Below are 15,016 nucleotides of genomic sequence, written 5' to 3'. Positions count from 1 at the left end.
GATTTTTAATTTGAAACATTTTCATCAAAAACAATATAATGCGTATTTTGAAGCAAACCCCATGTTTATATAATCAAAGTGCATGACTTGCAGCCTGAAGAAAGATCTACAATAGTTTTGTTTGTCTTAAACCAGTGTACAGTATACCATCAGTGTATAATTTAAATATTAAATGTTTTTAGAAGCATAAAAGCAAACAAAAGTACTGTTGTTTTTAACTTAGTTTGTTTGTACATATGTTTAAAATGTTTCAAGATACATATGCTTAAATTCTGCGGTTTTTGGAACAATCACTTACTTAATATACTTTCAGAACATTAGGAACACATTAACAAAAAAAAAATCTAGGTCATGTTTTTATACTGCAAAGGTTTGTTGCTTCTTTTACTAGTTTTATGTTGGTTCTTCCTGAGCTCAAAACAGCTACAATGACGTTTGCCTAAAGTACTTGCAGAACAGATATTGTTCATTAATCAGTCACATATGATTAATGTGTAATACGAAGCATCAAGGAGAATTTGTGTTGTGTTCTACTTTTTCCATGTAGTGTTTCATTTATGGCTGGAATATTTACACCAAAAATTGAAATAAGTATTAAGGCATAACAGTAGGACTCAACCTTAGTCATCAGTTAGATTAATAATGGGAGAGCGCAAAAACTGACAATACAATTTACATAAAACAATTTTAAGTACTATGAGAGTACTTTTGGAAGGGTACCAGCTGTTCCCGCCCACCTCCTGCGAGCTCTGTGAGAGAATTCAACGCACCCAGCAGCACAGTCATGTGACTGGTCATGAGGAAGTAAACAGGGCAGCTGCAAAGGGGTAAGACATTTCAACCAGACTCTTAACGCTCACATATTTGTCACCACAGTTCAGCCTTAAATTCAAGAAAGGCTCGTCAGACATGAAATAAATACACATTTTTATGTATTTATATTCCGCCTGCCGTGTCGCCAGTGATTAAAGGCACTACTGAAGCTAAAGGCTAACTGACTAGTAGCAACAAATGATGGAAAAGCGTAAAAATAAAGTAAACACGTTTCTTTAAATATCAGCCCTTCACGTGTATCAGTTCTTGTTAAAAACACATTGGGTCTACGTGGGCGTGTGCTGATGCTGAAAGCAGTTTTCTTATAGTTGTCCATTTCTATTGTGCTGATTTTAAAAAGAGACAGAGTTGTGCCATTTTGCATTTGCATTTTGCAAATTTGTTCAAGTCAACTTAATCTAATTTTACTTTAGCACATTTCAAAAGGAGAAACAAGTTACAACAGAGGAACTAGCATGGAAGCAACAGTCACACCAAACACATGCAAAGTAAAAAGATACTGATTGTTAGAAAACTGGAATAGATGTCATATAAAATGTAAATATGCAAAGCATACTCCTAAACTTTGAAAAGAAAGATGCTAAAAGACTAGAAGATGTCTGCTAAGCACGGGATAAAGTAATATAAATCATAACATTTCTATTTGTTGATGATAGATTTTTAAATAGCTGTAAAAATCAGACTACCTCCACCAAGAGCTGCAAAACACAAAGAGGTATAGTAATGGCAATTCTTTAAAAATGTAAGGTTGTATGAATTTATTCAAAATGTTTTTCATCGATATCCTGGACCAGTAATCAGTCAAGGCAATATAATCTGATCAACAAGTCTTAAGCAATTAAAAAAAATAAATTGTCCCTTGTAGAAATATCTGGAACGTTTGCAACAAAAGCAAGGCCCCCTGCTCTCTTCAGCCACGATGGTGGACTTCCTAGCAGACAATAACTTGTGTGGCCAGGCTATTCTCCGGATAGTCTCCAGAGGAAACGCCATTATTGCAGAGCTCCTGCGCCTTTCTGACTTCATCCCGGCAGTGTTTAGGATGAAAGACAAAAGTGACCAGCAGAAATATGGAGACATTATCTGTGACTTCAGCTACTTCAAGGTACGAAACAAACCATTTAACTTCGCTGTATGAAGTCGCTTTAAGGTCTCGGGTTGGTCTGCGTTGTCAGTAAGTCAGAATGATTGCTTGTGTTTGTATGATGTGTAATTCTTTCTTCAGGGACCTGAGTATTATGAGGGGAAGCTGGAGGCCAAACCAGACCTCCAGGACCTCGATGAAGAGTTCAGAGAGAATAATATCGAGATTCTGTCGAGGTTCTATTTGGCTTTTGAGAGTGTGCACAAATACATAGTGGATCTCAACAGGTACGTCATTAAAAAAAACAAAAAAACATATCCAGATGTATTTGGATAAATTAATAGAGGCATTATTTCACTAGTAGAGTTTCAAGTCTATGTGTAATATTTTGAGTGAAGAAATTAACTGTAAACTGTATTTTCAGTCGGTTATTTCACCTTAAAATAAGGAGATTTTGTATTTTTGCCAATATAGCCCATTTCAAACCGAGGTGTTGCAGTTTGGGCATCCATGTCGTACGCCAGCTTACTCCTCTAGATAGAAAATAATTCTCATGAATTATAAAGATTACAAGTCTTCACAAAAAAAAGAGTGTTTTTTAGTGCACATCACCTTGAACACACCATCCCCACAGTGAAACATGGTGGCGCCATCATTCACTCCACTCCTTTAAAGATTGTTTGGAATCAAAATTTTGAATCCCATTTATTCTTTTCCTTCCACTTCATCATGAATTCTGTTCTGGTCTGTTGCATTGCAGGAAGGCACTTTAATAGTTTGCGTAAACACTTTGCCAAGGCTCTTATAATGCTGTATCTCTCCAGATACTTGGATGACCTCCACGAGGGCGTTTACATCCAGCAGACTTTGGAAACTGTGCTCCTAAATGAGGATGGGAAACAGCTCCTTGTAAGAGACCGAGATGCTTCTTATTTGGCTTTATTTACCGTCAGATGCAAGCTAACGTAGCTGATTGTGCTTCGTTTGGTTCTCACATGAAAGTAGAGTGTTTTGATCTTGTTTAACCTTTACATTTTTTTTAATGCCCACCCAGTGCGAGGCTCTCTACCTGTACGGAGTCATGTTGCTGGTCATTGACCAGAAAATCGAAGGAGATGTCCGGGAGAGAATGCTTGTCTCCTATTACAGATACAGGTGAGAGAGTGTGACTTACACGGCGCCCCTGCTGACGAACCCCCCACGGAGTTACAACATTCTCTGAGTGAGTCACACTTACAGTGACGCGGTGTAATCCTGCTCACAGCAGAAGCTGAGTCACTCATTTGGCTCATGTAAAGGTTATCCCCCGACAAAAACACATGGATGCCATCATACACCGTCATATGTAGAATATTTTGACAAAAACATCTAAGCGCATTAGTGCCACAATGTCTGGTTTGACTGAGACCGGGTTTGTTGGTGCTTCAGTGCCGCCCGCTCCTCTGCCGACTCCAACTTGGACGACATCTGCAAGCTCCTGCGAAGCACCGGCTACTCCGCCCAGCCTGGAGCCAAACGGCCGGCCAACTACCCGGAGACCTACTTCCAGAGGGTTCCCATCAGCAACACTTTCATTAGCATGGTTATCGGGAGGCTGCGCTCAGATGACATCTACAACCAAGTGAGTAAACGCGTCGTAAAGCATGTATTGAGTGTAAAAGAGAGAGTAGGCTGTAGATCTGATGCGACTTTAATCTAAGGTATTGATTGTAGCCACATGTTAGTAGGATTAATAACATTTTTAGTTTTGAAGAATTTATTTTTAGAAAATCTGGATTTATTTTTTTTACCAATGCACTCAATTGATTTCCATAATTCAGAATGAAATTGATGCGCCCAAGCCCACCATCTTGTTTGACAAGAGTGTTTTATAGCTTTTATTCATTTAGAGTTTGAAGTCAGGTCAACTCTATGATGTTATATTAGAGCCAAGCTAAGATTATTTTGTAATTATGAGAATAAAGTCATTAGTAGTAATATCGCCAGAATAAAGTCGTAATTTTATGAAAATGCCTACATGAAAAATCTAAAATTAAAATGAGGAATTTTGAGCATCTTGTGAAGTTATACTGTATATAACCTTTACAGATGACACTTAATACTTCATCTTTTAGCACAGCAACATCAAGTTATTATCAGTAGCAGGACTTTGAAGCAATTGTGCAAATGATTGTCTATTTTGGAGAAAATCTATACAACTGAGCTGGTCACGTCAGACTGTGATCACAAAAAATTCTTTTCATTAGAACGGCTTTTTTTGTGCAATTGTTAGATTTTTTTTTTTCTTGGTAAAATTGCGTCTTTTTTTCTTACTAATGTTACATTCTTGTAACTAAACAAAAATACTCTCAGCCTGGCTATAATTGTCTGTAATACAACTCCACAGAGGGGATTGAAATAAAAACCACATGTTGAAAATCTTTTCTGTAATATCTTTTCTATAAAACAAAGCAAGCAAAACAAACAAAAAGAAAATCGATTGAAATTGTAAATCGGACCTGGTATGAAAAAACTTGAGATTTCATTTTTAAATGATCGCCCAGCTCTGTGTTCTGCACCCGATCCATGACCGTGTGTTTTCCTCCTGTCCCTCAGGTGTCCGCCTACCCTCTACCGGAGCATCGCAGCACGGCGCTGGCCAACCAGGCCGCCATGCTTTACGTCTGCCTGTTCTTCAGCCCCTCCATACTGCACACCCAGCAGGCCAAGATGAGGGAGATAGTAGATAAGTACTTCCCTGACAACTGGGTGAGATCTCATTTTCTGATTTTAACATGAGGAGTTTTTTTTTTAATATAAACTCAACGTTACGTGCCAGTTTGATTTTGTGAATATTATGTTGTAGGTCATCAGTATCTACATGGGGATCACGGTGAACCTGGTGGAGGCCTGGGAACCGTACAAAGCTGCCAAGACGGCTCTGAACTACACCCTGGACTCGGCGAACATCAAAGAGCAGGTGTTAAAAACTTCATTTATTCACTGTGCTCTGTTTGGGAGTGTATTGAAAGAAATCAAAAGACAGGGCATTTTCAAATCTATTACTTTAGTGAAGACGCCAGATGCTTGGAGCATTGCTGTTCATAGTAAACAGCCACTGCTTTGGACGAATAAATAAATCTACTTCTTTCACTTCCATCACTGGTTGTAGGGCTCCCGCTATGCAGCCAGTATGGAGAGCCTGAGGCCGCAGGTGCAGCAGCTCTTAAAGGAAGGTTTCCTCAGAGAGGAGCTCATCTTGGACAACATTCCCAAACTACTGAACTGCCTGAGAGACTGCAACGTTGCCATCCGCTGGCTGATGCTGCACTCTGCAGAGTCGGGTGAGCAAATCGAACAGGTGTTTCTGGAGAGAAAGAAGTCAAAGAGTTTTCTGTTGTTAAAAGAAGTAAATCAGTTTAGCAGATTTGAATGAGTAAAAACATCAGCTACTTTTGTAGCCAAAATTGAACTTATAAGCTACTTATTCAGGGGAAATGCAAATGTATACCACACTTAAAATTTCTTTCTTTTGACTTTGAAGCCAGTATTTCTTTTTGCTGGTCGACCACCTAACATCTCAGTTTATCGGTTTAAAAACAAAATGTGAAAAAGTTCAAAAGGTCAAAATACTTCTTTAATTCACTGTTTGGGAAAAGCTAATGCAAAACAAAACAAAAAATAAAACAGGCATGTTTTGTCTTGCAGCCTATGATTTGAATAACAAGCGGCTGAGACAGATCAAAGATCAAGTGCTGAACGACTCCAAGTACAACCCCAGGATCCTGTTTCAGCTCCTGCTCGACACTGCTCAGTTTGAGTTCACGCTCAAAGAGGTGAGCGGCAACTCGGCATAAAAAGTTCTTTTTTTTTCTCCTTTTAAGTGTATTAACGTTAAAACCTCCTGTATTTAATTAAGAACAAAAGTTTGGAACTTCGTTTCTCAGTCGTGTGTCAGTCGTGTCTGTCCCTGTTAGCTCCTAGCTTACGGCGGAGGTAGCATAAGGGACAGCCAGTTTATCACAAGCAGACGGCGCAAATGTAATGTTCTAATTACACATAAGGCCTGACTAATCCGTCTTGATTGGCAAACCATCTGCACGGTCCCTCTTCCAGATGTTCAAGCAGATGCTGTCAGAGAAGCAGATCAAATGGGAGAGCTACAAAAAAGAGGGATCTGAGAGAATGACCGAACTGGCCGAAGTCTTCTCCGGGGTCAAGCCTCTCACCAGGGTGGAGAAGAATGGTGAGTTTGGAAGTGGTTTCAGCTGCATATGGATGGAGAGGCCACTGATTGTTGGATCAGAAAAGCTCCAACTTTTAAAGACAATGATATTGCCACTGGGGAGGTTTGGTGGCTAAAAAAAAATGCCAGAAGTAGCATAAGTTCAAATGGAAGCTAATTATTTAATCTGTGTGTTGCGCTTGTAAATTCTTCACAGAGAATTTACAAGCGTGGTTCAGGGAAATCTCAAAGCAGATCGAGTCTTTGAACTATGAGGACTCCACAGCTGCTGGGAGGAAGACAGTGCAGCTGATCCAGGCTCTTGTTGAGGTGAGGAGAATATTTATATCTCACCAAGGCGTTACATCTCCAGATTAGATCAATTCTGTTATCAATCATTGTTATTACTCAAAAGCAAGATTTTTTCAGCATTAGCTTGTTTAGATGACTTAAAACAGAAACAGTTTTTTTTTTTTTGCCACAAAGTTCTGTTGTAAAATGAATCATAATAACAGAAGCAAATAATTAACAATCATAAGAATAAAAACAAAATTCTTAACAATCCTGTTGAGCCGTCAAAAGGCTTTTCCACACTACATCCTGGGTTTGGAAAACGCTGTACTTTGTCATAAACACCATCTAAACCGTGATGCATGATTGTGGCAGCTGCAGACAGAAGTGGTCCAATGACAAAGAAAAAAAAACAAAGGACAACAAATGAGCAGTGTTAAGATGGGAGAGGGTGTTTAAAACATATTCTCACAGACTTAATGCTATTATTTCAGCCAACGGCTGCTAAATAGTAACTTTTAGCAGGGGAATTTTTATGCAGTAACTTACTTTGGGATTTTTACTCATTACTCATTGGTTGACAGTTTTCACTGAGTTTTTTTTTTTCAACCATTCATTAAGGTGTGGAACAGCCAGACAGTGTTCATATCTTCAATAGATATTAGAGGCGAGTAAAATACATGCGAAAATATATTCTGACAACAAGGGAAATAATAAGAAGCCATAAAACTGCCCCAAAACTCCTCTGTTTTTAGTATTTTGTCTTTCAGTCTTTGAAATAATTAGATTTCTTTTTTGAGTCCAGGTCCAGGAGTTTCACCAGCTGGAGTCCAACTTGCAGGTGTGTCAGTTTTTGGCCGATACCAGGAAGTTCCTGCACCAAATGATCCGCACCATCAACATCAAGGAGGAGGTTCTGATCACCATGCAGATAGTTGGAGATCTTTCCTATGCATGGCAGATAATTGACAGGTACTTATTGATAACGCGTCGTAAAACGTTTCATAAATATTGGCATAAATTCAAGTGAGATTCAGGACAGTATCTGTAAATCAACAAATAAATAATTATGATGAGAAAAGTTGTCTTTTTAATAACTAGTTTTTTATTTTATTTCTTTGTACGGCATGGTTATTTTGTATTTCTAGCTTGTCTGAATTAAGCCAAGAACATCAGTAACCATTACAGCTTAACTTTCCTTATCATAAATTGTCCTAAAAAGCCACTGAGCTCCAATAATTTTGATTTTTGGGCTTATTTGTGCTCTTACCTTTGTCTGCGTGTGGCAGTTTTTCCTCATTCTTCTCCTGACTTTCGTTTTCTTCGGCAGCTTTACATCTATTATGCAGGAGAGCATTAGAGTCAACCCATCCATGGTCACAAAGCTCAGAGCCACATTTCTGAAGGTGAGAAGCGTTTGTACGTTAGCCACATGCAGGCGCTCAAACACTGGACGACGAGCACGGACAAATTATTCGCGTCGTTGTTCTGAAGAGTGCATGGGGGGAAATGATCATCTTGTGGGTTCGTGTGTGTGCCCAGCTGGCTTCTGCGTTGGATCTGCCGCTGCTGCGCATCAACCAGGCCAACAGCGCCGACCTGCTGAGCGTCTCCCAGTTCTACTCTGGAGAGTTGGTGGCTTACGTTAGAAAGGTACCTAGCGACGCAGTAACTTGCAGAAGTCTTCAGACCATTTAGACTTTTTTAAATTTTATTTATTTTTGCAATTTTGCATACATCTGTTTGGGATTTTTTTGTGCCACAAAAAGAAATGATGCACTGCTTTTAACAATTTCTAATGAAATTGTGAAAAGTATTTTGTATTCAGCTGCCATGAGTCAATGCTTTGTAGAAACCTTTTATGCTCTGATTAGCTATACCAGCTTTGTATCCATAGAGACTGAAATGTGTGGCAATTCATCTTTACAAAATAGTTCTCACTCAATCGGACTGGATTGAGAACATCTGCTAACAACATCTTTTTAAAATTGTATCAATGATTCTCAATTAGTTCATTTTTCCACATCATTATGCTTCGATGAAGCATTTCATAGCTTTATCTAGACTGAGATTAAGTTCAGCGGATTCTGTTTATTTATTTTGGTGCTTGGTGGACGCAACTGATTGCACTGGATTTCACTTGGAGGTATGAGAGTTAAATGTGCCACTATTTGTAGTTTTAATTACAAGTAATGTTGCAAACCATGTATTTTTTTTTTCTCCACTCTGCAAATTTTGCGCCAGCTTGTGTTGGTCTATGAGATAAAATTCAAATGAAACACCCAGAGATTTGGGATTTTGCAAGTAATGGAATCTGGGTGCACTTTAGGGATTTCAATACTTTTTCAGTCCATACAAAAAAAATGGCTTTCACATGGAATCACCTCCTGTGCAGTTAGTCATTGAATAATGATTGTTTCTTGAAATGTCTGTAAATTGTAAACGTTTACCTACAACATAATGCACATTTTAGCAAAAAACATTCATATTCTGGTTCTGCTCTGGTTGCTTTAGGTGCTTCAGATTATCCCAGAGAGCATGTTCACCTCTCTGGCCAAAATCATCAAACTTCAGATCCACGATATCATGGAAGTGCCCACGCGGCTGGATAAAGACAAGCTGAAGGACTACTCCCAACTAGGAGCCCGTTATGAAGTAAAGAAACCGTCGCGGTTCAGTCTCACTCCTCCTTTAGTGCTCACTGCATGCCAATGAAGTGGAAGAAAACTTCTTTGATCCGGCATTAAATTAAGGAGATAGATAAGAGGCCCTTATGAAACTCTGTTTTGATGTTGATTCATCTGCTGGATGGGATTCGAGGGGTGGGGCGGGGTGAGGGGCGGCGTCGTGATTGCTGGCGTTTCGAAACATTTTTCAGTTCCCACTCGCAGCGTTTGATGCAAAGAACAAATTAAACTGGAGGGCTTTGTGTGGAAACAGAACGCGGCGGTAGAGTTACTTGAATTGCTTTTAATTAGAAAGCGAACGGCAGAGGTCGCAGCTTTTGTTTTTGAAATGGCTTCAAAATGAAATGTGATTTCAGTGGGTAATATAAAAATGGTCCTTGCAAACAAAAACAAGATAGTAAACGCGAATACAACCGAGGTAAAAAGTCTCATTGATGGTTGTAGTAGAACGACTCTGTATCACACTGGCCTGATTTGAGTGTGTAGATGTGTCCAACTAAAGGCCCGGGGACCAAATCTGGCCCACCGCAGCTTTTTATGTGGCCCTTTAGACTGTAGATAGAAATTGTGTGCTTAAATATTATTTTTATTAGTCAAATCAAAGCTGCTTTCATCTGTTTGCTACTGGATTACATTAATGTGAAAATATGTTCAATACTTTTTAATTTTAAGAAGTACTAATTGAATGCCGAGAGAGCTATTTGTTAATATTTTAACAGTTTCTTAATGGGTTTCATCAATACATTCTGGCACATTCGGCCCATTGAGAGCATTCATGGTCTTGATTTGGCCCAAACTGAAAATGACTCTTGACATCCCTGGGTTAGCAGATTACTGATGCCTCAAACATCTCTCTTCTTAATGCTATTCCAGGTGGCAAAACTCACCCATGACATCTCTATCTTCACTGAAGGCATATTGATGATGAAGACTACCTTAGTGGGAATCATCAAAGTAAATGTTTCCCAACTCAATTTCCACAAAGTACAGTTTGTATAACAGGCGGCATTAACTTGTGGTGTTATTTTAGGTGGATCCCAAGCAGCTTTTGGAAGATGGCATAAGGAAGGAGCTGGTGAAGAGAGTGGCATACGCTTTGCACAAAGGCTTAACCTTCAGCCCCAAGGCTAAGGTGAGATATCAGATCTGTTTTTCGCTGAGAGCAACGTGTCGGTGAGCCTTTGGCAGTCTTCAGTTCAGGTTACATCGATAGTCAGAAGTGATGGTCGTTCTCCGGAACGCTCGCCAGAAACAGAATACATGCGAAATATTCTTTCTTCTGGTTTAAATCTCAATGAAAACATGTTTTAGTCATTTTTCAAAGGTAAACGCGAAATGTTACTGAATACGAATACTTTCTCAGCCCAGCGAACTGATGCCGAAGTTGAAGGACATGGCGGCCACCATGGATGGCTTTTACCGGTCCTTTGAGTACATCCAGGACTACGTCAGCATTTATGGCCTTAAAATCTGGCAGGAGGAAGTTTCGCGCATCATCAACTACAATGTGGAGCAGGAATGCAACAGTTTCCTCAGGACTAAGGTCAGGCTTGACACAGAATTAACCTGTAAAAACCCAATGGAAGATTTATTAACAAATGTTTATCTCCCTTCTAGTTAGAGTGGTTGTTGGCTATTCACTTCTTTATTAATTTTCCCATTGATAGATTTTTTTTTTTGCTGCCATGCAGATCCAGGACTGGCAGAGTGTCCATCAGTCCACACACATCCCAATCCCAAAATTCCCATCTGTGGATGAGTCGGCCACCTTCATCGGTCGTCTCTGCAGAGAGATCCTACGAATCACTGATCCAAAGTAGGTCACAACAGGAAGTTGAAGAGATTCTGATTACAAAACTTCTACAATTACTTTCCATATTCATTGGCTTCCTGGATGATGATGTCTAAAAAGCCTGAAAATTAATTCAACCTTTGGTTATAATAATCCCACACTCAATATAACCTTCAATTTGAAGGTTGTATTGACAGTTAATTGTTTTACTAAATTCAGAGGTGGTGAACATATCTTGTATCCCTATTGTTCATAAAAGCAATTTGAATTACTTACGAGGATCTAGAAACTAGGTTATGTCAAGATTTCAGGGTTCCTTTTAATGCTTGGTTTTCTACAGGTCACAAGTTTTCTATGAGTTTTAGGTCTGGGAACTGAAATGGCAGATTAATCATTTCTGTGTGGATTTGGACTTCTGGCGAAATTTTTAATTTTCTGGTATTTCAAAAACAAACCTCACCATGCCATATGACAATGTTCTCAAAACTTTGGAAAATAAATTGCCAAACTGCTTCTTATTTCAACGTATTTTTCCTTTGCTCACGCAAAATCCACCTGGACAGTTTGGGGCCTGAAAGTTCAGTTTTAATAGGAGCTAGTTTTATGTCAATAATCTCTTAATATTGATGAAAAAGTCACAGTATCACTGGCAGATTATTTGACTGATAGCTAGTACTTTTTCAGAAATTTTAAAGAATGATTTACTTACAGTGAACTCCAAAATCTTGTGGAAAAGTCACTTGTAATTCAGTCTTGTCTTATTTCAAGTGTACTAAAATATTTGCACAAGAAACTAGACCAGAAACGCTTTGTGAGATTTGCCCCCTAAATAAATGTACTAATATTAAATGCTGGGCTTTTTTCTAAAATAGGATAATGATACTGGGTGAACAGTAAAAACAGTATTCTTTATTTTTACTGTATATATCCACCTGTCATCTACCAAACATTTTTATAGGGTGACATGTTACATCGACCAGCTGAACACCTGGTACGACTTGAAGAGCCACCAGGAAGTGACCAACAACAGGTTGTTCTCTGAGATCCAGAGCACGCTGGGCACATTTGGTCTCAACGGACTCGACCGACTGCTCTGCTTCATGATCGTCAGGGAACTTCAGGTAGTCAAATTCCCATCCCAGAGCCTTCTTATGAATTCACTGAAACCCTTCGCTCACATAAGCTTACTGATATTCGTTCTCTAACCTGATTGTGTCTTCAGAACTTTCTGACAATGGTTCAGAAAACCATCCTTAAGGACAAAGCAGTGGTGGATGTTTTCAAAACTGTGGTAGCTGCTGTTAACCCAGTACAAGGCATTGTGGGTAGGTATTTACTCAGAAAAATGTACAATGTGTCAGACTTTTTTTTTTGCACATCTTCCTTATTGGTTTTTGTTTCAATAGCTAATGCCAGCAAACTCTATGCAAGTGCTGTGGCCAAATCGCAGAAGATCTGGGGTGCATATCTGGAATCCATCATGAAGGTAGCAACTTCCTGTTAACTGAGGAGTGAACGGAAAAGAAGAGGCACTATCAACTTTCTGTCAAAAACGCAGTGCTTTTAAATGATGTTAAGTGTCTGAATTGTTGTAGGTTGGCCAGATGCAGATTCTCCGGCAACAGATTGCAAATGAGCTGAACTACTCCTGCAAGTTTGACTCCAAGCACCTGGCAGCTGCTCTGGAAAATCTCAACAAGTACGTCTGTTCTCACCACCAAGCAGAGAATATTTGAATCGTGCCTCAGCACTGAAATGGGTTTCCTGTTGCCAGTGCTTGAAAGAAAGGATTAATTTCAAAATATACATACAGTGTTAATGGAGATAGGGCTGAAACAGTTTGTTGGATTATTTGCAATTAATGGATTATTTGAATATTCGACTAGTTGACTCAAAAAAGGTCATTAGCTGAAAAAACTGAAAAACCCTAAAACTATAACAAAGACGTATACATTATGTGTTTAAGATAAAAACACCTTTGTAAATAGGTTTTAGGAGTTTCAACTTCATCTGGTTTAGATTTCCTAAAGAAATCCTGTTATTAGGCAATAAAATGTTTATCGTCTTAATTAAATGGGTAACTGAATTACTCCTTCAGTTACTCATTTTAATGACAAAAAAAAAATTCTATTTGCATCTTTTAATAAATTTCTAAAACTGTTTTAAACAGGCTTGAGTTGTGATTTTAAAAAATCTGTAGAATGTGCCATTTTTTAAAATCTGTCCAATCAACATTTATGTTGTATATAAATGTAACGTCAGAGAATGTTTCTCAATATGAATATGCTTGTATCTCACCAGATCTCTGCTAGCAGACATTGAAGCCCACTACCAAGACCCAACCCTGCCCTATCCTAAAGAAGACAACACTCTTCTGTACGAGATCACTGCCTACCTGGAGGCTGCTGGCATTCATAACCCACTCAATAAGGTTTGCAAGAACAGAGGTTTCACTTACAATTCAGTGATTTTTCTATTTTCCCAGTCTCATTTTGCCTTATCGGTTTTCATCTTCTACAGATATACATCACAACGAAGCGTCTTCCGTACTTTCCCATCATCAATTTCCTGTTTGTTGTTGCTCAGCTGCCTAAGCTTCAGTACAACAAGAACCAGGGTACCTTCTTGTGCATTTCAATGTGTTATTGTTTTGGAGATGATGTGGTACAAAAGTGCTCATAGTATTTTAACTTATTCACTAGCTTCTGTGTTAGCCACAAACTCCAATGTGTATTTCTGTTGTTGGGGGCGCGTTGCTACAAGAGTGAGAATTTTGTAAAATAGTTTAAGTGCAGTCAGATTGGATGGAGAGCATTTATGAAGAGCAAGTTTCACTTCCTGCCACACATTTTCAACTGGATTTAGGTCATGAAAAGGTTGACTGAATGCAAGTGTGGGCCACACTTTTTAGAATTTTTTAAATAAAGAAATGTGTAAAACCATACATACTTTTCATATCTTATTAGTGGCCTGTTTTGTTTTAGTAGTTTGGAACAGCACAAAAGCATAAAAACGTATGTTGACTTTCCTGCTTTTTGACTGACTTCCTGACTCATTTTCTAAAAGGAATGACCTGCAGGAAAGCTACAGACCCAGTTGACTGGCCACCACTGGTACTCGGGATGCTCACGCTGCTCAAGCAGTTCCACTCCAGATACACGCAGCAGTTCCTGGCTCTTATTGGTCAGTTCATCCGATCTATCATGGAGCAGTGCACAAGGTAATAAAACGGCAGGAAACTTTGATTCTTAGTTTCTGGTTGTTTCTCAGAGCTTCATAACTGCACATTTCGGTTTCTGTCGTATTCCACAACAGTCAGAAAATCCCAGACATGCCTTCAGATGTGGTGGGAGCGCTGATGTTTCTTGAAGACTATGTGAAGTACACGAAACTCTCACGCAAGGTAGGGGAACAGTCAGTTTATCTTACACGTCCGAAAAGGCGGTAAGGATCTGTAAATGTTAAAAAGACGTATCATTTTATATCAGTATATATGTCTCACAATGCTTGTCTGTCATGTCAAGCAGGCAAGTCGAAAACATTTGAGTGTTTATTTGTGTGATGGCAACATCTGTCTCCTCTCTCCTCTGTATTCTCCAGGTGGTCGAAGCTCACGTGCCCAGTTTTATTTTTGACGAGTTCAGAACAGTACTGTGAAGATCTGGCTATGTCATTTCATCTTGAGATCCCCCCACTTGCTGCCTGGGGTTTCTCTCCATTCCAAACCTGTTGTGTCGTAGTCTTGTAAAAAGTACAGGTGGCACTTCAACAACAATTTTGTTGTTAATTAAAATCTTTCAGTAAGATACTGTACTTTTCCTTTCCTGAAACATAGGCCTTTTTAATACATTTTTTATATGTCATGTCAGGAGAATTAAAGGTGTTATAGTAATGCCTTATGAATGTAAGCCTCCTTCATTTACATTTCATGTGTTACAATCTGCACTAATTTTGAGTTGTACAATAAAGCTAATATGTATTACCTTAATGTACTAATAATTGGTGCCATTGTTTACTGAAATTTGTCAATAAAAAGGATTCCTGATAATCTCCAAATTAGTTTTTTTTTTTTTACATCTGGTTTTTATGTGATTCTCTTATTTTGAAAATTATTTACCCGGAAA

General features: G+C 38.8%; 1 protein-coding gene across 1 annotated transcript; it reads left to right on the top strand.

The window, feature by feature from the left end:
* Positions 1-790: 790 nt before the first annotated feature.
* On the top strand, positions 791-14,948 carry washc5 (WASH complex subunit 5). The gene is made up of 29 exons (XM_055042005.1): positions 791-827; positions 1,700-1,939; positions 2,060-2,205; positions 2,743-2,827; positions 2,973-3,073; positions 3,347-3,539; positions 4,514-4,666; positions 4,764-4,877; positions 5,070-5,241; positions 5,606-5,733; positions 6,014-6,143; positions 6,340-6,452; positions 7,219-7,385; positions 7,744-7,819; positions 7,956-8,066; positions 8,928-9,068; positions 9,974-10,054; positions 10,131-10,232; positions 10,464-10,643; positions 10,792-10,916; positions 11,851-12,013; positions 12,115-12,217; positions 12,299-12,378; positions 12,488-12,591; positions 13,194-13,323; positions 13,413-13,509; positions 13,959-14,112; positions 14,208-14,295; positions 14,493-14,948. The coding sequence occupies exons 2-29, from the start codon at positions 1,754-1,756 to the stop codon at positions 14,547-14,549; spliced, it is 3,480 nt and encodes a 1,159-aa protein (XP_054897980.1). The 5' UTR covers positions 791-827; positions 1,700-1,753; the 3' UTR covers positions 14,550-14,948.
* Positions 14,949-15,016: the final 68 nt, after the last annotated feature.

The sequence above is a fragment of the Poeciliopsis prolifica genome, unplaced genomic scaffold, assembly GCF_027474105.1.
Source record: "Poeciliopsis prolifica strain line A6 unplaced genomic scaffold, Auburn_PproV2 SCAFFOLD017, whole genome shotgun sequence".
In the NCBI taxonomy this organism is placed as follows: domain Eukaryota; kingdom Metazoa; phylum Chordata; class Actinopteri; order Cyprinodontiformes; family Poeciliidae; genus Poeciliopsis; species Poeciliopsis prolifica.
This window is presented reverse-complemented; position numbering and strand designations above follow the sequence as displayed.